Source organism: Solanum verrucosum, unplaced genomic scaffold, assembly GCF_900185275.1.
Source record: "Solanum verrucosum unplaced genomic scaffold, falcon-dt-bn FXZP01000042.1, whole genome shotgun sequence".
In the NCBI taxonomy this organism is placed as follows: Eukaryota; Viridiplantae; Streptophyta; class Magnoliopsida; order Solanales; family Solanaceae; genus Solanum; species Solanum verrucosum.
Genome location: NW_026020230.1, coordinates 289,402 through 313,093, shown reverse-complemented (window position 1 = coordinate 313,093; position 23,692 = coordinate 289,402). Strand labels below are relative to the sequence as shown.

Sequence of the window (23,692 nt, the reverse complement as noted above, 5' to 3'; positions counted from 1 at the left end):
AGAGTACAAGATAAACGAAAAAATAGTGAATTAATCCGAAATCATAAAACCCAAAAACTAAAATATACTAGTATAAATATTGTTGTTCTTATCAAAATCCAGAAAGGGAGTAAAAAGGACACAATAAACAACCACACAAAAAGGCAAAGACAAAAAGAAAAAGGCAGAAAAGGGGGTTTCGAGGATATACTTTTTTGTATAAAGAGAATCATCAAATTAATGATTAAATTACAATGAATCAATTATCCACGATTGCATTGGGGAACGTGAGACGTTTAGTGCAGCGAATATACTACTCCCTCCGTCCCTATTTACTTGTCCATATTTCCTTTTTTAGTTGTTCCTATTTAGTTGTCCATTTTGACAAATCAAGAAAGGACAACAAATTTTTTCCTATTATACCCTTATTTACACTTCTTGAAAATTGTAAAAGTGTATGTTGTTTCCCTCCAATTTATTTCACTTTAATTCAAATAAGTGGTTGTAATTTTGAAGTGAAAAGTTGTCATAAGGGTAAAATTATAACTTCACTGTGCTAATCATTGTTGCCTTAATCTGTGTGTCATTTCTAAAGTGGACAACTAAAAAGGGACGGAGGGAGTAATAACAATAAAAGTTGAGAACTGAGATAAAACAAAATCCCCAAAGTTGAATAAACTCACCAAACAAAACACTTACATATGATTCTCTCATATTTTTTTTCTCCATCTAAAACTTAGGAGATAATTACATAGAGTAATTAGAGAGAATTACAACTCAAAAGGAGTAAATCCACACATAATAACTATACAGAAGTTCAGATCTGACTTTAAAAATTACAGAATCTCACAACTCCAAATTAAAAATCAAGCAAACACTAATTGCTTTTTTTTTCTTCTTTTATCTTACATCTGATTAAAAAAGGCAATCACAATTCACACAAATTAGAACAAACTTCAAGCCATGAATAAGTTCAGACCAACTTATTCATGCCGTTGGCGGCGGCGGTGGAGGACTGATGGAGCCCACCGAAGTGGTGACGGTAGAATTACCGTCAGATTCATCTCCTCCACCGCCGCCGGAAGTTTCCCCAAATAGTATTTTAGGGGAAAACAAAGAGGTTACGGTTTCGACTAAGCTCTCAAAAATTTGAGCTTTGATCTGACCTCTTTTCGGAATAACTCCTCTGTTTTTTTGTTTCTGTTCGGAATTCGGTAGTTTAGCTGCAGCCATCGGAAAATTAAAGAAGAAGAAGGAGAAATTTAAGGAAAAAAAACTGAAAAATTATTAGGGCGAAAAAAGCCCCATTGAAGAAGAGAAAGTGAGAGTTGGAGAAGGTAGAAGAAATATTAGTTGAGGTGGAACTACTTATACTTAATAGTTAATTCAATACACTTTGTGGAAAATTTGGATCCCGCTTTCGAAGAAATTTTTATAATTTTTAAGTGTTCATTTTTACTTATCTATTATTTTATGTATTATCGAAGCAAATAATAGTAAATAAAAATAATCTTAATAGTATTTATAGATTATATTTAATACACTATTGATTAAAGGAATAAATAAATAAATATATTTATATATTATCGTAAATGGTATGCAGATACCTCGTTATACACTCATAGTCATACTTTTGAAACATTAGTGTCTCTGCCGTTCAAAAACTAGAGCACATATGCCCTTTCTCTAACGAAAGACTAAATAGGAACACGTGGCACAATCTTGATATTTAATAAATGTCGGATCTTTGGATAAAATTATGACACATGTATGTCCGTTAGTAAAAAGGGTATATATGTTCTAGTTTTTAGTAGGCAGGGACACAAATATCCCAAAAGTATGACGGAGGGTATCTGCATATCATTTACAATAGTTCGGAGTATATTTGTCCTTTTTCTTTTGATTAAATCCGATTAAATAATTTTCAATAATGACCAACATGAGTTGTAATATCGTGTTGAACTATTTTACTCTTAACTAAAGATCTCAAATTTGATTTTTAGTATTGAAAAAACTATATCAAGAAAACACATAAATTGTGGTTCAACATTAAACTACTTTACTCTTAAATAAAAGTTTCAAATTTAATCCTTATCATAAAATATTAAGTGCAACAATCATATTATAGTAAACGTAGCTCTCAATATTTATTTGCATATAATATTTTGTTTGCGGTTTAATCTCCACTACCTAGCTAATCATAGAACTCCCTAATGGGGTCTTAGCCCTATAAAACGCGAATTTAAAGTAATTAAACTCTAATGAAATATCAAACAATATAAACTAAAAAAAATAAAAATGAACTCTCAACAAAAGTAATACAAACCCCACAAAGAAGGGAAAAGGGAAACACAGAAGTAGAGTGATGAGAATATACTACTTGAATAAATAGAAGCATAGATTTAGGGGCGGAGCTAGAAAGGATCATTCGTGTATTCCAAATTTTATTGTTTATACATAATTAATATATATATATATTGGTAACAAAAAATTGAATTTTTTCGATTTGTGCGTGTCATCCTTGCGCAAGGATCATGCTAATCTTCTCTGTATTGTTCCAATTTTATCGGACGTCCCCGAACAGACTAATATATATATATATATATATTATAATTATTAAAATTCCTTTAAATTTTTTTCTTCATATATTAACTTCCTTATATTTCGAACTCCTTAATAAAAATATTCACTCCACCATTGAAAATCACCAAACTAAAAAAATTATGATGGCGGAAACAGCCCCATTTGAGAAATATTTGTGCTTAATTAAAGTGCTCATTTTATATTATTACAATTGTGGAAAATTTTGATGGGATTTTTCAAAGAAACTTCTCTTTTTTAAAAAGTCTCCTACATTTACACCAAAACTAGATTAAAGTCTACACTTTTTTCTTTTTTTCCAATAATATAAAATTAGCATGCCAAAAAAAAAAAAAAACTCTTTCCGTTTTAATTTTGTTTGACCTATTTTATTTTTTAATCTATTTGAACAAATAATGACTTTTTCTTTTAAACTCAGTATTTCTATTTATTTCATCCCCTCTGACTTAACTTGTTATAGCTTACTTGATATAAAAATATTTTTTAATCTTGTAATTTTATATCATCATGTAAAAAAAAATCAAAATTAAATAATAAAAATATATAATAAATAAATTAAAATGAAGAAAGAAATACCTTGAATTGAACGGAAGGAGTATATACTGAAAATTCTACATGGAATAGTGAGTGGCATGTTGGCCGACCAAAAATTCAATTTAATATAGACCTTTGGAAATTTAGTTTAGATATGCTATATGAAATTATGAAAGTTTATGAAATTTTTATAATTTGTGGATTTTTAATATTGGTAAGAAAACTAGAAAATACAATTTAAAAAGTTTTAAAAGTATAAATTTCAACTTCATTGTAATCTTATTTCATATTATAAATATAAATAAAAACTATTTTGGATATTTTTAAATCAAAATAATTTTTAAATATTTTTATAGTGCTTTAAAATAAAATAAGTTCACTTTTCACGTACTTTCTTTGCAGTGTTACGTAAAGTGCCTGAGTTGGAAACAACTAAGCATATGGACTGCCAATATTTGAAAAACAAATAAAAAAGAAAAACTAGAGTGATGTGGAGCCAATGCTTATCTAAATAATGCAAAAGGTAACTTTGATTCAACAAAGACAAGAAACGGTCTTCCTCCCTACAAGCTGACATTTGACTCTGAAATCGTTATCATGACATGTTAATTACGAATGATCGTTTGGTACGAAGAATACTAAATAATTAATTTTAGAATATAATAATTTTTTTAGGTATTAATATCGTGAAATGAAGTGATATATTATCGTAATGAAGATGTAAGATATAACAGATGCAAAAAATTGGGAAAGTACATATGTAAAAAAAGATAACAATTGGGTGTCAAATAGACGTAAAATGATACACAAAAATAAATGTATATGTTACTTTTAATAATAATTATCAAATCTGTTAACTTTAGGGATTAAAATAACATATTTTAATTAATTAAAGGTTAAATATATTAAGTCATATAACACAAGGATCAAATTACAATAGAGCGAGGAAGAGGGGGGGGGGGGTTGATTTAAGTTATATTTGCTAACGGTGTCAAGATATAATATATTATCTAGAGGTTAATTATCATTTTATTGTGTTACTAATTTAATATTTCTTAATAACTTTATCTGTAATTAATTCTTAAACTTTTCAAACATCTTTTTATAATTTTGATATTTGTTCTTTCATATACCGTATACACCCGATTTTTTTGAAGTCCATGTCATTTATATTTGCGAGTCATAAAAATCAATCAAACTTACTTTTTTTTTTTTTCATTCGGTATTCGGAGCACACATTGAAGCTTCGATTAAATCCCGATCGCACACTGTAGGCCCTTCAAGGGTAGTGCTCCCAACATGATTTTCTTCATACCCAGAGCACCCGAGACCTCTGGTTAATGGTGAAATACTTTCACCAGTACACCACAACCCATGTTGATAAAAATCAATCAAACTTACAAAAAGTTTCAACTAATAAAAAGGGATTAATAGAACAAATCGTTAATTGAGAATTAATATAATTGATTCCAATTTTCTCGAAATGACGGGACGATTAAATCAACCAATTATTATAGCATACTTCCATTATTTTAAAATAAATAAACCAAAATCTTTGGCCGTACTATCGTACAATCATTAAGGAATTACACAAATTAAAGAAGCATAGAATAATCCAAAGCCATGGACCATTCTTTTTTGTAATTTTATAGTATCATCTCCTATTAAAAACTAGTAAAAAAACATTACACAAAATGTCACATGTGACCAAGTGACAACCATCATTGGATCAATCAATATATATCGAATTTGATCATGATATTTATTCAATTTCATGAATGTTAAGAGTAACCATCAAAAAGTGCTATACGATTTTTTGATGGTAAACTTATAGAAGCAAAATTCCAACATTTTCCAAGCTTTTGAAGCAATAAAAAACATAGTTTTGCTCAAATTCTCGAAAAAATGAGTTCTAATTTGGCCCCTTTTTGGTGGAAGCATAGTCCTCTTGTTCTTTTGGTTCTTTGGAGAAGCAATAGTCGTTAATTGATTATGCGATCGTCAAGAAATGTATAGAATAGAAAAAATGAAAAGATTTAAGTTTTATACATCGATAGTGTAAGTAACTTTTTATACTATCAATATAATTTAATCGATAATAAACTTAGAGAGCGAAAAAAAGAGAAAATATTGGCAAAGTGGGAGACTAAAGTGAGTTGGGGTTATTCAAGGAAAAGAAGAAAATAGAAAAGTAGGGATTTTGGTGAGATTATATGTAGTCTCAAAAAGGGGGGATTTGAACATATTTAAAACTTTGAGGTCCTTTTAAGCAAATTAATTAACATATTAAAATTTCTATAAATCACTAAACTTAACCAAAGTGTCCATAAAGTAGTAATTGGAAGTAATTTCTTGGCAAATAAATAGACAATTCATACTTGTTGACTTTGGTTCAATTGATGGTCGGTTATGCAGTTAGGTAATCCTTGTCATGTTAAAAAATGCAGGATATGGAAGTATTGTGTGAGCGTTTGATCATGATACAATAATATTAGTTTGAAATTGTTTAAGGGGTAAGAAGACATCCGCATAGTTAATGTGTCTTTTTGAAAATTCAGGACAACTTCAGGTGTTACTTTATGTCTTTTCTCTTTACTTGCTTTATTTCTAGTTGTGAAGTTCCAATTTCACTAAAATTCTTTGCTCTAACTTCCCTTTTTCTCCAATACTAGTTTGACTTTTATATATAATATAACATACATGATGTTAGAAAATTTATACTATCAAGTCACATATACTTATTGGAGTAGGTATATAACTTTTATCTTATTTTCATTATTACAAATTCTATTTTGAGGAGGATAATTTGTATATATCTTCAAGATGGTGTTATAGTTTTTTAAAAATATATTTACATCATCAATGATTGTAATTGAGCTACTCCTCGAGATCAATTAGCCAAGATTTTGATCATTGATATTTTTATAATGAAAATTAGATTCATCATTGAAAGGTACTCAATATTTACTAGTGTTTGCATTCTAGAAGACCCACTAGACAATGTTCTTTGGTTTGGTGTGAGAATCAATTTTCACTTAGACCAATGCCACACACATGTCCCTTTTGTCCACATGCATCACAATACAAGTTGTGGGACCTTATATCCTTATCAAGCGCTTATCATCATGTCAAATATTATAGCTGAGGTAATGATGCAATTTTACTTCTTAACAAAATTCACCAAATAGACACCATGCATGTTTGATTATGACTTCGGTCCGTATCGCATCAGACCCATCGTAGACCTTGACATATGCAAGATGTTGGTGCTATTGTTAACCTAACCAACATGTGCCTTGTGCAACATGAATACTACTTGTTGGAATTAAATGTTTACCATCATGCTAAAAACTATAATTGATAGAAAAAATGCAACTTTATTTTGCGAACAATACTGCCACACATATCAATATATATATTTGCACCAAAATTATAGTTCTTATGGATATCCTATCCACACACCGACACACATGGCCCTTCTTGTCTACATACATCACAGTACAAGTTGTTGTTTTAATTGACACGTATTTCCTCATGAATTCACATGAAAATTAATTCATTTTATACGTAAATTAATTAATTCAAACAAGTGATTTTGGTTGAAAATTTAGTCTTGTTTACAAAAAGAAACAAAATAAAATAGGAAAATTATTTTTTCTTTTATCATTTTAAGAGCCGCACGTGTTAAAGTAAAATATACCGATTATTGCAAAGAGAAGAGAATTAATACATAATTAATCTCTTAAATTTGTTGTAATATTTTATTTAGACACTTTAAATTAAGTTAAGTTTTAATCGATTACCTCAATTTCTAATTAAGTGTTTTAATTAAATATTTTTAATTTAATTTTTGATTTTTTTCTATGTTCTCATTTCGTTTATTAGATAATCAAGTTAATTATAGGAAATATGCGTTGGTTTGGAGGGTGATCATCTATATGGATAACTGAAATCATTCCTGCCTTCATGCCTTCTAGGGGTGTGCATTCGGTTTTTCAGTTTGGTTTTACACTATTCGGTTTGGATTTTTCAGTTTTTGATTTTGTAAAAGTGTACCCAATCCGATCCAAAATAAATTTGGTTTGGTTTGATTTTCGTCTATTCGATTTGGTTATTCCATTATATCAATAATTAATAACATAACCAAATTAATAATATTGAATCTCTTAAATATATTTTCTAATATAAATCATAAGACCACCTCCAACCCACCTCTATTTTACTCTCCATTCTCTATATTTGGAGAGTAAAATGGAGAATGGGCACTCCAACCCACCTCCAAATCACCGTCTATTCTTCAAATTTAGAGAGTTGAATAGTAGTTCTCCAAATTTGGAGAACTACTATTCACACTCTCTATTTCACTTTTTCATTATTTTATTATTATTTCTATTACTTTCTAATTAACATATTATTTTACATATAATTCCATTAATTAAATATCTAATATTCATAATTCTTTTTTAAATGTAATATAATATTTTTAAAAAATATTATTTAATATATACTATTTTAATTTCAAATTAATAGTATTTTAATTTTTTTTTCTAATTTTCGTGAATAATAAAAATTTTATTTTATTATTAATTTTCATTATAAAGAATATGCAAAATTAAAATGGCAAGATGAAAAAATTTAATTTAAAAATACAATACATGATATGATAATTTAAATACAAGATAACAATACAATACATAACATAATAATTTAAATACAAGATAAAATACATTACATAACATAATAATTAATTGATCACAACAATAATTTAGAAATCCGGTAGGTCGTTTCCAGATTTAGCACTATTCGGGAAAAAATTAGGATATGATTCCGAGAATTGTTGCGATTGTAGTTGTGATTGCGGTTGTGACTGCGGTAGTGATTGTTGATTTATTTTTTCAAGTATTCGTTGTTGTTCTCGTTGCAGGTAATCATGAATATTTGGATCACTAATAGTTTCTAAATTTTTCATTAAAATTTTAGTTTCGCCTCTAAATTCCTTGGCTTTGATATATCTATCTAGCCTTTCGCCATCCTGTTGTTTAGATGTAGCAGATTCTGATAACATCTTCCCAAGTCAATTATTTTTGGTTTCGAAAAGTTTCATAGATGATGAAAGACCTCCATCTTTTGATCTCTTTAATTTTGATTTCTTCACCCCAATAGGCCGTTCAGATGAAGTGTAATGACCTGAAAAATTCTCATTTAAATTAAGTGAAAAATATGATAAGTTAGGAGATGATACTATAGGTGATGTAGGACTAGGAGCCTCGGACTCCGATGATTGCAAGGTAGAGCCTTGTCCTCGAACTTTTTTCTTTCCGGTGTCGATATCCTTAAACTTTTCAAAATCTTTCATTAGATTCCATACATGATCAAACTTAAAACCTTTTTTATAAGTTGGTTCTTGCATAAGTAGCATTTTTGCTTGATTAATCTGCAAAAATATGAATCAAAATTGTGTAAGTAAATATATATAAATATTATACTGCACAACATGATAATTGAGGATGAATGAGATCTCAATGCACTAATTCAAGATGTCGTAGAGGCTCCAACTCCAACTGTAGAAATGGTGGTAGATGAAAATCTCCGGTTTGAACAATTTTTAGCTAGACATAAAAAAATTAAGGACAAAAATGCTCATTTTGAACTCCGCAATGCATTAATTAATATAGCATTTATGGGAGCAACGTAATAATTTTGAAAATTTAGTGTTTATGTAATTGTATGTCATTTTTATTTGAATTTGTCCCCTAATTTATGTATTATATTATATTTTCTTGCAATTTATGTTATTTAAAAATTTAGAATAAAAAATAATTTTATATCACATTAAAAATTATATAAAGTAATTATTTGGGAAAAAGAAATAAAGGATTTATATTATGAAATAAGAAAATAAGAATGAAATAGAAATAATAATATAATATTGAGGAGAGAGAAAAAAATTCATTTTTAGAGAGTAAAATAGAGAATTGGGTTAGAGTTGGTTGTCTGAGAAAATAGAGAATTCTATATTTTGAGAGTAAAATAGAGAATTGGGTTAGAGTTGGTTGTCTGAGAAAATAGAGAATTCTATATTTTGAGAGTAAAATAGAGGATAGGTTGGAGATGCCCTTAAGTAAAACTTAAAACACAATACTTATAATTATACCTATTATAGATATTCAAATATAAAATATAAATGTAATCATGATTAAAGACAATAAACAAAAAGAAACAAAAGTGGTTAACTCCAACTTAATTCTAAACCTAAGCATTTATATATATATATAAATATAATTTGGTTTTTTTGGTTTTTTAGTTTTTATTTTTTAAAATCCGAAATCAAACCAAAAAATCAAACAAAGTAATTTATTAATTCAAAATCAATTTGAAAAACCAAAAAATCAATCCAAATAAAAATTTGATTTAATTTGGTTTGATTATTCGGTTTAATAAGAATAGTACACACCCCTACAGTTTCAACTATTGGGACATTACTATATGACACTTTTTCTTCATGAATCAATGATTGCTATATCATTTCTGATAGTCCTTTTAGCTTTTGGGGCATTTTATAAAGTTGACAAACCATTACCACCCAAAGAGAACCATTTCTTTCTTCAATTGGTGGTTCGTTACTTTTAATTTACTTTTAATATTGGTGGGTCAAGTTAATGGGAGGGGGGATGAACCTAGTCCTAGATTAATTTTAAGTATTTTTACTTCATTCTAGATGTTACTACAATTCCTTCGAGAAGCTTTAATAATTAGCTAATCATAGAATAAAAAGAAAATAAATATTTCATTTGTCTCTAATTACTTGTCCATTTTTTGTTTTTTAGTTATCCCCTAATTATTTGTCAATTTCAACAAATCAAGAAAGGACAATTTTTTTTTTTACCTATTATACCCTCAATTAATTACTTGAAAAAGTAAAACTTTTTGAAAATCTTAAATATTTAATTCATCTAATTCATACTCCCTCCGTCCATATTTCCTTTTTTAGTTGTCCCTATTTAGTTGTCCATTTTGACAAATCAAGAAAGAACAACAATTTTTTTCCTATTATACCCTTATTTACACTTCTTGAAAATTGTAAAAGTGTTTGTTGTTTCCCTCCAATTTATTTCACTTTAATTCAAATAAGTGGTTGTAATTTTGAAGTGAAAAGTTGTCATAAGGGTAAAATTGTAACTTAACTGTGCTAATCATTGTTGCCTTAATCTGTGTGCCATTTCTAAAGTGGACAACTAAAAAAGGGACGGAGGGAGTAATTAATATGGTAAAATGGTAATCTCACTATGTCAATCATTGTTTTTTTCATAGGTGTGTTAATTCAAAAGTTGACAAGTAATTAGGGACAGAGGAAGTATGTCTTAAATTACTTGATCACTTACTAAATCAAGATAAAATTAATTAAAAAGTTCTATTTTACCCCTATAATTAATATTCATCATCATGTTTTATGTTCCCATAATTTCTCTTTGGAAGTTTAAACAAAATTAAAGTTTCCAAACAATTTTATTTTTTCAAAGAGTTCATTAAATACTTAATTATTTTTTTGTACTCTTGCTCTCACCGATTTTGTAGTACTTATAATAAAATTGTTTAAGAATAAGTGTACATGTGAACAATCAAAAATAGATTATAAAGCGAAAACATCAATTTAACACGAATATCATAGAAAATAATGGAGTGACAAATATAGTTAATCTGCTAAATTTTGGAAAGAAAAGAAGTGTTTCACCATGTATTGATATTAAAATAAATATGCATAAATTCTAATAATATCTTTTGTATGCCTTGTGTCATCATAAATTATCTTGATATCCATCAATATGAATAAAAAGTAAATTAATTAAATTAATTATCTTATATGATTTTTTTAAGTATCGTATAATATGAGACAGAGAATAATAAGAAAGTATTGAATTTGCAATATGCACTCTCAGGTCATAAATATGATGTACAGCTCCTACACAATTTTTTCTTGAAAAAGTTGCATTCACATTTTGTCGTCTCCTACACAATTTTTTTTTCTTTCTTTTGACCAAAGAACAATTTCTTTTGTAAGTATATGAAATAGACCAGTGTCCAAATAGAAAAAGGCAAAATAAATAAATAAATATATAACTTTAAAGGAAATGAAAAAACATAATCCTTTACGATTTGAATAATAAAAAATTGATCCTACACACTAAAATTGAAAATAACACTTTATATCATTCTTTTTTGTATTATATCCATCATGTTATTTTTTTGAATAAAACATTTTAACTATTTATTATAGAATTAAATTGGGGATCAAGAACCAAAGAACGACTCGGAGTCACTATTTTTTGTATGAAAATACTCCATCGTTCACTTTTACTTTTTTAATATTTAAAAAAATAAAAGTTTTGTTTTTAATATATCAAAGAAAAATTTTCATTTTTCAACAAAATTATATATCAATGTATATAAGTATAATAAAATATTTATAATTATTGTTTATAAAAAATGTACTGTAAATCGACAAATTAAAGTCAACAGTGTAAGTGTAACCCTGGAATCTGGCTATCTGTCGATTTTGAAGTATGTTTTTAATTGGAGTGGGGTTAGAAGAAGTCAAATAACTGCCACGTGTAATTCAGACAGTGATTGTCAAGTGGAGGGTGGTCTTATATTTTTTTTATTCGGTATTCAATATTCACATTGAAGCCTTTAAAAGGTAACATTTTCTATCAAGAAATTTTTCATACCTAAGACTCGAATTCAAAACTGGTCTTATATCAGTATCACTAGGATGTCTTCTTTTTTGTTTTTAAGAAAAAACAAAAAAATAATGAAAGGTCCATTAAGATGTCTCATAAGTGCCGGCTAGTATGAGTTATGGTTATCAACAAGGATTCTGGTAGAGTGATAAATATTCATTCATCCTTAATTAAAAATTTCAATTTTGAGTTTCATTCGATACAAAATCGCTTTTGTTGGAAGCGATTTACCCCACATCTTTCAAAATGAATTTTATAATATTCAAACGAGCAAAGTTTCTATTAATATGAGTATGAATTGCCATTTCTTTTGCTTATGCAAATGGAGCAAGTCCATTTCAAGTTGGACAAATATATACCAAAAATCACTCGTACCTTTTATCCTAAGTTTCTTACTACTCTCTCCGTCCCTAATTACTTGTCCATTTTTTCTTTTTTAGTTGTTCCTAATTACTTGTTCATTTTGACAAATTAAGAAAGGACAAAAAAAAATTATGTGTCATACCCTCAATTATTATTTTCATAAGTATGTCAATTCAAAAATGACAAGTAATTAGGAACAGAGGGAGTAATAACTAACTAATCTTGTCATAATGAGTACACACTCTTTTTTACATGTGGCAATGCTTTTTAATTTCTTATCGTTAATATTTAAAGGCAAATAATAGATTTTACCTCACTTGATGCCTAGTGTTATTGAACATAGTATTAATTTTGTAATTTTATCATGAAAATAAATGAACATTCAATGAGATGTATCTCCAAAATGCCGGCTAATTAGTATGGAAGGAATATTGACTTTTATATGCACTTACTAAATACTATTTTCTCTATTCAAAGTTGTATGAGTTGGTTTGAGTTAATATGAAATTTAAAAAATTGTGATCTATAATATGTTAGATTGTATGTCTAGGAATCATTTCATTATGATAAAATAGATATTTTAAAGTTTAAGTATTACTAAACATAGAACTATGTCATTCTTTTTCTAAAATAAATTGAAATGAAAGTAAGTTATATAAATTAGGTACTTCTCAAGCAAATTACTGAGGTACTTAAAAAATATTTAATATAAATTAAAGAGTACTTTTCAATTATTATCCTTCTATCAGAAAATAAAGTAATTAAAAATTCCATTAATAAAAAGTAAACACACAAAAAAGTACCAATAATTTTTAAAATTCTTAAGCAATTCACTTTTTTTATTATGAAAAAATCTCAATCATTCACATAATACTGTCTGAATATGATTTACAGCTAATCAGTTGGAAATAAAATTCTTTTATAAGCTGCACGTTTTAATAATAAAAATAAAAATTGAGAAGCAACTTTCACATTTTTTTTATAAATAAAATAATGAATTTCAACTTATTTCACTCACGTTTCCTACACCAACCTTATCTTTTTCTTTTGACTAAAATCAATCAATCACTAGAGTATGTTTTAAATTTTATGATTGGTAAGATTTTTACTGAAAAAAGACTACTTTTTAATAATAGAAAAAGTACTCCTAGTAGGTGTCTCTTTTTTTAAAAAAAATATACATATAAATAATATTAATAGCGTACTTTTAAATTAGTACTATAAAGATTTGTACTACTTTTTATTATTATTATAATTATTAGTATTAATTATTGCAAACAAATTCAATGGTCAAATTTCACTGAATCAGCAAGTGTGAATGCGAAATTCTTCTATCACATTTTTTAGCAAGTGTGAGTACGAAACTTCAATGTAAATGACTAGTGTTAGTATAAGAATGGATTTATTTAATGCGCATACAAAGGATATCTATCGTGGGTTTTGTGAAAGATAACGATTACAAATTATATTAGCGATAAATCAATCACAAAGAATAGTTATTTAAAAACTAACTTTATGATATAATTTGATAAAAAAATATTTATAAAAGTTCTCCTACTTACATTTTCACTTTTAAAATTATAGTTAAATGCATTTAATCATGAACATTATTTTAATCAGAGAACATAGCCTAAAATACCTATAATGTGTGAGAAATAATTCAAAAATAACCTCTGTTTATCTATCAATCTACCTAATCTATTTATTATTATTATCTTCTCCAAAAAAAAATCCTCTAACTAGTATAGCATTCTAAACTTGATGATTTTTTCCAAAAGAACTTTAAAATCATAAGACTTATTATTATTGACTATAGTTTAATAATCCCAGAATATTCCAAAGTTCTAATAAATCTTGTCAAAAATAAAAGGAGTCATCAATCCATCAGCATTACGGCAAGATTTAATTTGATCCATAATAGAATTTATATTTATAATAGACTCAAATATTATTATTGTCATTTGTCATATTACTTGAGTCTTTGCTCCTAAGTTTTCTACTAAAAAAACTAACTAATCCTTTTAATAAAGAAAATACAGTTGATGAAAGAGTAAGATTAACATATATTTAATGGCAAGATCAAGATAATTTTCAAAGGGTTTCAAAAAATATAGAAGTTATTATTACATCATCTATTATATATACATAAAAGTAACTTCAGTTATGTATAAATTCAAGAGTGTACACTTTTCTCAGGGGGTCAATGAACCTCTCGATCTTACTCGACTCTACCCCTCCCAATACACCTAATTACAAGTGACAAAATCAAAATTTTTGAGAAGGTATGCAATTTTTTTACTCAATTAGATTAAGAATGTACAAAATTCACATTAATTTGATATTTTAAACAAAAAAAAAATAGATATTCAAAAACTATATGAAAAGTACTATAAATTGCAATTTTTTGTATATCAATATAATTTGAAAATACATCTTAAAACATTAGTCAAAGTTCTTAGGGGTCGTTTGGTTTGAATACAAGTTATGATGGGATTAGTAATGCTGGGATTAGTTATGCTGAGATTGTTTTTTATTTTCTGTTTGATTTGTTGTATTAAAACTAATATGCATGACATACTTTTTAAGAATAAGTTGTTTGTTTACAAAAATACCCTTCATCTTATTTAGGCTTTTTATATATATTTTTTATGGAGCTTTATTTATTCACTTTTAAAAATAAATTACGTGAATATGTTTAAATTTGTATTTCATATAAATTGAAATAGGCCCGTGGGAAGCCTCTCCTCTTCACTATCATAAGTAAAATATTAATTAAAAACAAATCAATCATAATTTGAAGTAAAAACTATATCAAAATAACCAAAAATATTGGATCAAAACTCCAAAAATGCTTCAAGAAAACAGTAATAAAGTGACCAAAATACACCAAACCAGCTGCAAAACCTGCACTAAAACAGCTAAAACTGGACAAAATTTGCATAAAAATAACCACAAAAATTTAACCAAATCTGAATTCAGACAGTAGCAAAAAATCCACCAAATCAGTAGCAAAAACCGCATTAAAACGTCTATTAAGACTTGAAAATAAAAATAACAGCAAAAACTCCAAAAATTTGACCAAAATTGCACTAAAACACCGAGTAATTTCCCTAGATAGTCACCCATGTTTGGGAAATTACCTAGTAATATCACTTATGGGTGACTATCTAGGGATATTACTAGGTAACTTCCCAAACATGGGTGACTATCTAGGGAAATTACTCCTAAAACACCTGCCAAAACTAGAGCAAGCAGCTATAAATTTGTGTTAAGATTATTTCTTACTGAGTGTTTAGTTTGTTGTATTAAATCAATATATATTGCATAAATTTTAAGAACAAGTTGTTTGTTTACAAAATTACCCTTCGTTTTATTTAGTTTTTAATATTTTCTTTGCAAACTTTAATTATTTATTTTTAAAAATAAAACATTTATTTTATTTAGCTTAAATATTTTTGTTTATGCATTCTCATGGTAATTACCATACGTATTTAAAAATAAAAGTTTTTTCTTATTTAGCTTAAAAATAGAATTTCCCTCTTTAAGTTTTATTAAAGTGAAAGAAGATTTATGGGAAATCAAAATATAAATAAACATAATTAGTCAAATAAAATCATAAATAAAAATTAGATTTATAATTTTTTAATAGAAAAATATAAATAATTATTCTAAAAATAAGAAGTAATGAATATTAGTATACATGATATTAAAAATAATGTAAATATACATAAATGTGAAAAATGATGTATACAAAGGGTTTAAAGGGATATAGTTGTCATTTTCCTATTCTATCCCGGGATAAATTTCCCGGGATTACTATACCACCAAATGGAAGGGATAACTTATCCCGGTACTAATTCCTAATCCTGGGATAAGTTATCCCAAGCTTTCCAACCAAACAAGGAAATAAAAGGTTTGTCCCGGGATTAACTATCCCTATCCATCACACCAAACGACCCCTTATAGTTTAACTCTAAAAATAGAAATCATGACAATTAATAGTGGACGGAAGGAGTAATAATTAACTAATCTTTTCATAACGATTTGTCCTAGATTACACATTGCAATTAGTATTTTCATAGAATTTTTTGTTTTTGAAGATATATGAGGATCAAGTTAATGGGAAGGGGGATGAACCTAGTCCTAGATTAATTTTGAGTATTTTTTACTTCATTCTAGATGTTACTACAATTCCTTCTAGAAGCTTTAATAATTAGCTAATCATAAAATAAAAAGAAACTAAATATACAATAAGTTACTTCTCATTTTTTAAAAAAGTTCATATTGTTATTGTTATTATCATTATTAAAGTGGTTCACTTAATAATTTACTTAATATAAATTAGAAGAAATAACTATTATGGACAAAACTAAAAAAATAATAATCAAATTTCTTTTAGTTTCTTAAAATAATAAATAATTAAGATAATTATTTTAAAATAATATCACTATATATAATTTGAGACTAAGAAAAGAGTAATGTAAAACTAGAAGTTGGTGTCTAGAGTCAAGAAAGTGGGTTTTTTTTTTTTTTTTTTTAAGAATGATATAAGTTTTACCGAAGAAAGACTACTTTTTAGGTGCCTTTTAATATAAAAAGTACTCCTAGTAGGTGCCTTTTAAAAAAATAAAAATATACATATAAATAATATTAATGGAGTACTTTTTAATAATTAATAATAATTCCATAAAGACATATTTTTTAATATTATAAATTTCACTGAATCAGCAAGTGTGAATACGAATTGACTGACAGTCAAGTGTTGAACATATGTGGAGGGACCCTTACAGTTAATTGAGTTGGTCCAACAAATCGTATTTTATAAAGAGAAGTCAGAAAATCGATTCTCTTTATCACACTTTTTTTTCGAGTTTATCGTATTAGACTTGTCTAGTGCAATATAAATCACTTATATTAATTATTACACAAGAATAAATTTATCCAATGAGCAAACAAATGTTATCAATTGCGGGTTTTGTTTGGATCAAACTATTAGAACATCACGTAAAAGATACCAATTGTAAATCATAATAGCGATAAATCAAATAATAAAGATAAATTATTTAAAAAACAACTCTATGAGACATTTTGATTAAAAAAATTAACTATAAAAAAAATAATTTAACTTACCTTATTTGATCATGAATATTATTTTAATTACTAAAATGATCAAAAAATGTCCCTAATGTATGAAAAATGATTCACAAATATCCTCTGTTTATTCGATTTAAAAATTAAATCCACCCACTTTTAAAAGTTCATTGAATAAGAAGGAAACTTAGAAAATTTGAAAGTAAAAATATCATCTTTCCAGGCTCCAGCTATGAACATGAAACTGCACATTGCAATTTGGATTTTCAAAGACTTTTTCCTTTTGAAGATAAATATAAAGTCAAATGGTAGGGGATGAACTTAGTCCTAGATGAATTTTGAGTAATTTTTTTAATTTTATTCAAGATGTTGCTATAGATCCTTCTAGAAGGTCTAATTATTACACTCTCTGTTCAATAATAGTTGTCCACTATTGACTTGACATATCTCTTAAGAAACAATAAATTATAAGAATAATATTTGACTTTATTAGATTTAATGTTTTGAAATATGTGTTAAATAATAAATATTACTTAATAGCAAGGGTAAAATAGACACAAAATATAAATTATCTTTTACTCCCTCCATCCCATTTTATTTGGCACTTTTCGGATTTTGAGATTCAAACAAGTTTATCTTTGACCGTTAATTTTTTATAGATCTTTTAAACATTTTGAATTATTAATTATTGTGACTTATAGTACTTTTTACGTAGTTTACAAATATATAAATTTCATTTCAAAAAAATTGAAGATTTCATGCGCAAATTCTCGGTCAAACTTGAACTGTTTGACTCTTGAAAAACGAAAAGTGTCACATAACTTGGGACAAAGAGAGTAATTTTTTAATTGGACAAATATTGTTGAACAACTATTTTTAATATAATGGAGATCTATTATTGAACCGTGGGAGTAGCTAATTCGAAAAACGTTAAAATTTAATTTGACCCATAATAGAATTTATAATAGACACAAATATTAAAATTGTCATTACTTGAATCTTTGCTCCTAAGTTTCCTACTAAAAAACTTACTAATCCTTTTTATATTTGAGTAAACAGTTGGTGCTACAATTCGTACATGTGGTAATTTAGCATAATTTTTTTGTAATTTTTTTATTAAGCGACCCACAAATTAAATTAGTTCTCCCCAGTAATATTCTCTTCTTAATTAAAGAATTAGTTGATGTCAATGTCATTATATGTATATTTCGAAAATAATCTATCTGTCTTATAAATATAAAAGTAAGATTTGCATATATTTAGTAGCGGAACATTAGAATTATTTCTAAGTAGCTCAAAATATAATGAAGCAAATATATGAAGAAACAAAGAAAATATATACATCTGATAATAACTATGATGTATACAGCTAATAAGTTGGAATTTAGAAAATTTATTGAAAAGTTGCATTCACATTTTGTATCAATTTAATTCAACTTATTTCACACACTTCATCTCCTACGCAACCTTTTTTTTTTTCTTCTTTTGACCAAAGAATAGTTTTTCTTTTGGGTTGTTTTTGTAAGTGTATGAAATAGTTTTTAAAAAAAAGGACAAAAAAGATTATTACTTTAAAAAAATGGAAATAACATAACCTTTTTACGATTTGAATAATAAAAAATTGATCCTGCACACTATTTTTTTTACGAGTCGGAGTCACAATTTTTCAGTATATTAATGCTTTCGTAGTTCATTTTTACTTGTTCATATATCAAATTAATATAAGTATAATTAAATATTTACACTCGAATCTCCCGACTTTGAAGTATGTTTTTAATTGGAGTGGGGCAGAAGAAGTTAAATTGTTGCCATGTGTAATTCAGACAGTGATTGTCACGTGGAGGATGGTGTTATATTTTTTTATTCGGTACTTGATATCTGCATTGAACCGAACTAATTGAATATGACTACATTCAAAAGATAAAGCTTTTTATCAAGAATTTTTTCATATCTAAAGCTCGAATATGATACCTCTAATTATTGAGGAATAGAATGGTCTTATATCATTATCACTAATATGTCTTCTTTCTTTGTTTTAAGAAAAAACAAAATAAAAAAACAATGAAAGGTCCATATAAGATGTGTCCTAAGGGCTAAGTGCCAGCTAGTAATTAGTTTGGTGTAAACAATATGAGTTGTGTTGATCACCCAAGGTTGTGGTTCATTTTTAATTAAATGTTTTAGTTTCAATTTTTTTTTGTTATAAAATTGCTTTTGTTAGAAGTATTTTATCCTTTACGTCTTTAAAAATAAATTTTATAATATTTAAATTTAATCAAACTTGGGTATAAATATCAGACGACGAATACGTCTCAAGACTATTCTTCATTTTTTTAATAATTAACAGTAAAACGCTGACGTACTAAAAAGTCAAATCCAATTTTTTGTTCCCAATCATAGATATCATCAAGATGGGGTGGGGGTGGGGGTGGTGAGTGGTGGGTGGACTTAATATTAATTATTGTTAATATTTGAAGGCAAATAAAAGATTTTACATCACTTGATGCCTAGTGTTATTGAACCTAGTATTAATTTTGTAATTTTTTCATGATAGTAAATGAACGACATTCAATAAGATTGCTAGAGATTCAACCTTCGGGGTGATCCAATGATTTGGGCTTGAAATTTCATATTGGAGGTCTTAAATTTGAAATTTCTTGCTAGCAGATCGAGCTCGTTGCATCGAACTTGTCTAAGGTGAATTATCCCTGTGTGATTTACGAGTTATTATATAGGACTGTGAGTTTTATCATATGCGAACCCAAAGAATAGCAACTACACGAATTTTCTATATCACGGTATCTCCAAAATGCCAGCTCATCTCATGAATATTACGAATTTTCTATATCACATTTTTTTAATAAATAATGAATTTCAACTTATTTCACACTCACGTTTCCTACACCAACCTTATCTTTTTTTCCTTTGACCAAAATCAACTAATCACTATGTTTTAAATTAATTTTAAATAAGTTAACATCCACTACGTGGTTTCTAATCTTTCCATTAAATCATCATTATTATAAATAAATTAATAATAATAATATTAGAAGTTTATCTCCACTTGAATTTAGATGCTGATTTCCACAAACAACGTATTTACATACCAAAAATCAACAACAATTTTAAGAAAACATAAAACTAAAATTATATTACAAACTTTTCTTAATATACTACTCCATACAAATCTTCACAAAAATTACACTCTCAATCACCAGTTGACAAATTTAGACTAGAAGAATAATTAATTGAAAGTACATATTTTATATATCATCAGTACAGAAAACTTGTAAAAGAAACAAGTACATTACACTGACATTAAAAAAAAAAAAACAATCCAGTATGCTAAGCTCTTGCTACATGATAAATGAAAGCGCTTTGTCCTGCCTATCGGAACCAATTCCCCCTCCCAAAAAAAATATCAATAATAATAAAAAATAATAATTATGTAGCTCTGTTTGTAGCTGGGAAACAGCAGGGGAATACAGAGTATGTATATGAATTGAGAAAATCAACTAAATTTGTTATATATATATATATATATATTTGACGGTAGATGCAATTTGAGATTATCATAAAAATCTATAAATTTCAAATTCTGAATCAGATCCAGCCTGCCGTGTAAGAAATTAACGATTTGCAGAGCAAATACCTCTTTCTGGTCAATCATCAGGAGCAATTGGTTTCGGACGGAAGCAACTGCCGATCATGCGATCCACCGATTTCAGCAATTTTTTAAAAATCATACGTTTTACTTGTCCTCTTCTCGGCGGCCACCTTGTGACACGATTATTCATCATCGCCGGCGGGTTCTGCATTTTCCGATGAGATGGATTTGTTATTTGGAAGGAATAATAATTAGAAAGAGGTAAGTGGTAATGGAAGTGAAGTAGAAGCAGAGCAGTGAATTTATGGGAATATAATGATATAAGGGCGGGAGATGGAGTTTTGGGGTGGGTTTGGGTGGGGTGTGGGGGCAATTACTTTGCCTACAAGTTTGTCATTAAATTTTATTATTTTATTTTTTCGGTTAAGAGCCAGATTTAGGTATCACTTGTTTCGTTGTATTTCGTTGATATCTCAAAAGGTCATTCAACGTAAAGAATAAGAATATGAAGGACTAGAGATGAATTTTGGGGTGAAGGGTGGAATTGGGGGGTTAATTACTTTGCAGAAGTTTGGATTTTTATTTATTTTTTACTAATAGAAAGGTTTAGGTATTATTTATTGCGTTGCATTTAATTGATATCTCAAAAGGTTATTGAAAACGGTAAAGAATAAGGACATGAAGGGTGGGAGATGAATTTTTGGGGTGAAGGGTAGAGTTGGGGACCAATTAACTTCGCTAACAAATTATTTGATTTAGTTTATTTTGAAACGTTATTTAATTAGAAGAATTTATATAATAGAATTATGTTTAAAAAAATCAACAAAATCACTCAATTTTAAATTTTAGTTATTTATCAAATGTAAAAATTAACCCCATAAAATAAAATTAAAAATTAAAAAATCACTAAACATTCTTTCTTTGGGGGGTTAAAATTGAAAATATGTGTAATAAGTGGTAATTTTTAACATACGTATTCTTCTAAGGTTAAACAGTAATTTTGGTCCTTGTGTTATTGGTTTATTGTAATTTGGTCTTTGTGTTATATGACTTAGCATATTTGATATTTAATTAATTAAAATATGTTATTTTAGTCCCTAAAACTAATGAATGTCAATTTTTTTTTATTAAGAACGCAAAGCGTATAACAGAGTTAGATGTAAAAGAACACCATATCATATTGTAATTTGTTAAATAGAAGTGTGTGTAAATTATTTTTTTCAACTTTTGATGGTAAAGTATGAGTCAATGATGGATGCAAAATCAATTGTGGGGCAGATGAAATTTTATTTAGACATTAATACCATGAAATTGAGTAATATATCATCACAATGAAGATGTAAGATATACCATAAGCAAAAAATAGGCAAAGTATGTACAATAAGGCGTCGACCATCGCTAAAAAAATGATTGACAGTAGATTAGATATTCACTCATAAAAGAAGATAATAATTGGGTGTCAATAGAAGTAACAGGATACCCGAAAATAAATATATATATTGCTTAAAATAATAATTTTCAAATCTGTTAACTTTAGAGACCAAAATGACACATTTTAATTAGTTAAAGGTTAAATATCCTAAGTCATATAACATAAGGATCAAAATTACAACAAGGCTATACTTGAGGACCAAAATTACTAGTTCCCTTGAAATTAAAAAATAAAAAGTATTCATGCCGTTCATATGTTAGTTTCACAAAAATCTATTCATTCACGAAAAACTTTAGAAAATAAAAATCTAAAGTTGATATGTAAAATATAATTTTCTTTATTAGACAAATTTTTATAATTACGTAATATTTTGGGATACTACTCGCATTGCATTGTTACCTTTTGTGGAGTCATAATGTCCTTATGATAATATTTTCTTTTATAATTCAAATAACAAAGAATAAATTTTAAAAATAATTTCTGGTGAATTATTTTTTACCTTGGTACCTACCACAACGTTAAAAGACAAACACAGTGTGTGAACAGAATAATGGACTAAGTTTGGTTGGTCTTGTTCACACTGTTGTATTTAAGTGAAAGGAAGGACTCAATTCAGTTCAAGGGAAGTGAAAGAACAATAAATTTATTATAAGTTTGTATTATCATTTTATAATAAAAATATTCGTGAAAAGTCATTACAAGAAACATAATTAATATGAATTTTAAAAAAAGAGGAAGCAAACAAAAGAAAATACCATTAATTTATATACGAAAAATTACTATTACTCATTTGTAATTCGAAGTGATTTCGAAGAGTAAGTTTGGATAAAAACTATATAAAATATATATACAACGGTATAAATTTCATACAACAAACTCGAATAAGATTTAAGTCAAAACTATCAATATGAGTGTTTTTATAAAATAATAAAATTTAGGGTTATTTTTAAATTTTTAAACATTCTCAAATATTAGAATTCGACCTATTAATTATAGTTTTTTTTCTAAAATTTGAAAATTTGTGATGTTTACCAAATAATTATAATTATATGGCCACACAAGTTCCTAATTTTTTCTCAAATATAATTATGATCGAACATGAGTAATTATATGGCACACACAAGTTCCTAATTTTTTCTCAAATATATTTATAATCAAACATGATCTAACTCAAAATTCTTTTGAAGTAAAATCAATATTATCAAACACATTCTACGATATAGATCTTCTAAAGAACATATCCGGACTAAGAATAAATGGTCAAACTCAAACCCAATGGCTGCTTGACTCCATCAAGATTTAATCTTTTGAGACTAAAACACAATAAAACATAAACTAATGTTCTCG

The 23,692-nt window shown here is 27.1% G+C and overlaps 1 protein-coding gene and 1 non-coding gene across 2 annotated transcripts; both read right to left on the bottom strand.

Moving 5' to 3' along the window:
• Positions 1-2,464: 2,464 nt before the first annotated feature.
• Positions 2,465-2,565, bottom strand: LOC125832036 (U6 spliceosomal RNA). The gene has a single exon (XR_007443214.1). It is a non-coding gene; the product is annotated as a U6 spliceosomal RNA (small nuclear RNA).
• Positions 2,566-7,879: 5,314 nt separating this feature from the next.
• LOC125831987 (uncharacterized) lies at positions 7,880-8,542 on the bottom strand. The gene is made up of 2 exons (XM_049511116.1): positions 8,233-8,542; positions 7,880-8,169 (listed from the first exon to the last, which is right to left on the bottom strand). Exons 1-2 carry the CDS (start codon positions 8,531-8,533, stop codon positions 7,880-7,882), a joined length of 591 nt encoding a protein of 196 aa, XP_049367073.1. The 5' UTR covers positions 8,534-8,542.
• Positions 8,543-23,692: the final 15,150 nt, after the last annotated feature.

Bases quoted from the DNA above. Each gene is read 5' to 3' on its own strand.
- LOC125831987 (XM_049511116.1), bottom strand. From the start codon at position 8,533: ATGCTACTTATGCAAGAACCAACTTATAAAAAAGGTTTTAAGTTTGAT. The intron at 8,170-8,232 runs GTCTTTCATCAT...AGATGTTATCAG, and splicing joins AAAGAGATCAAAAGATGGAG to AATCTGCTACATCTAAACAA.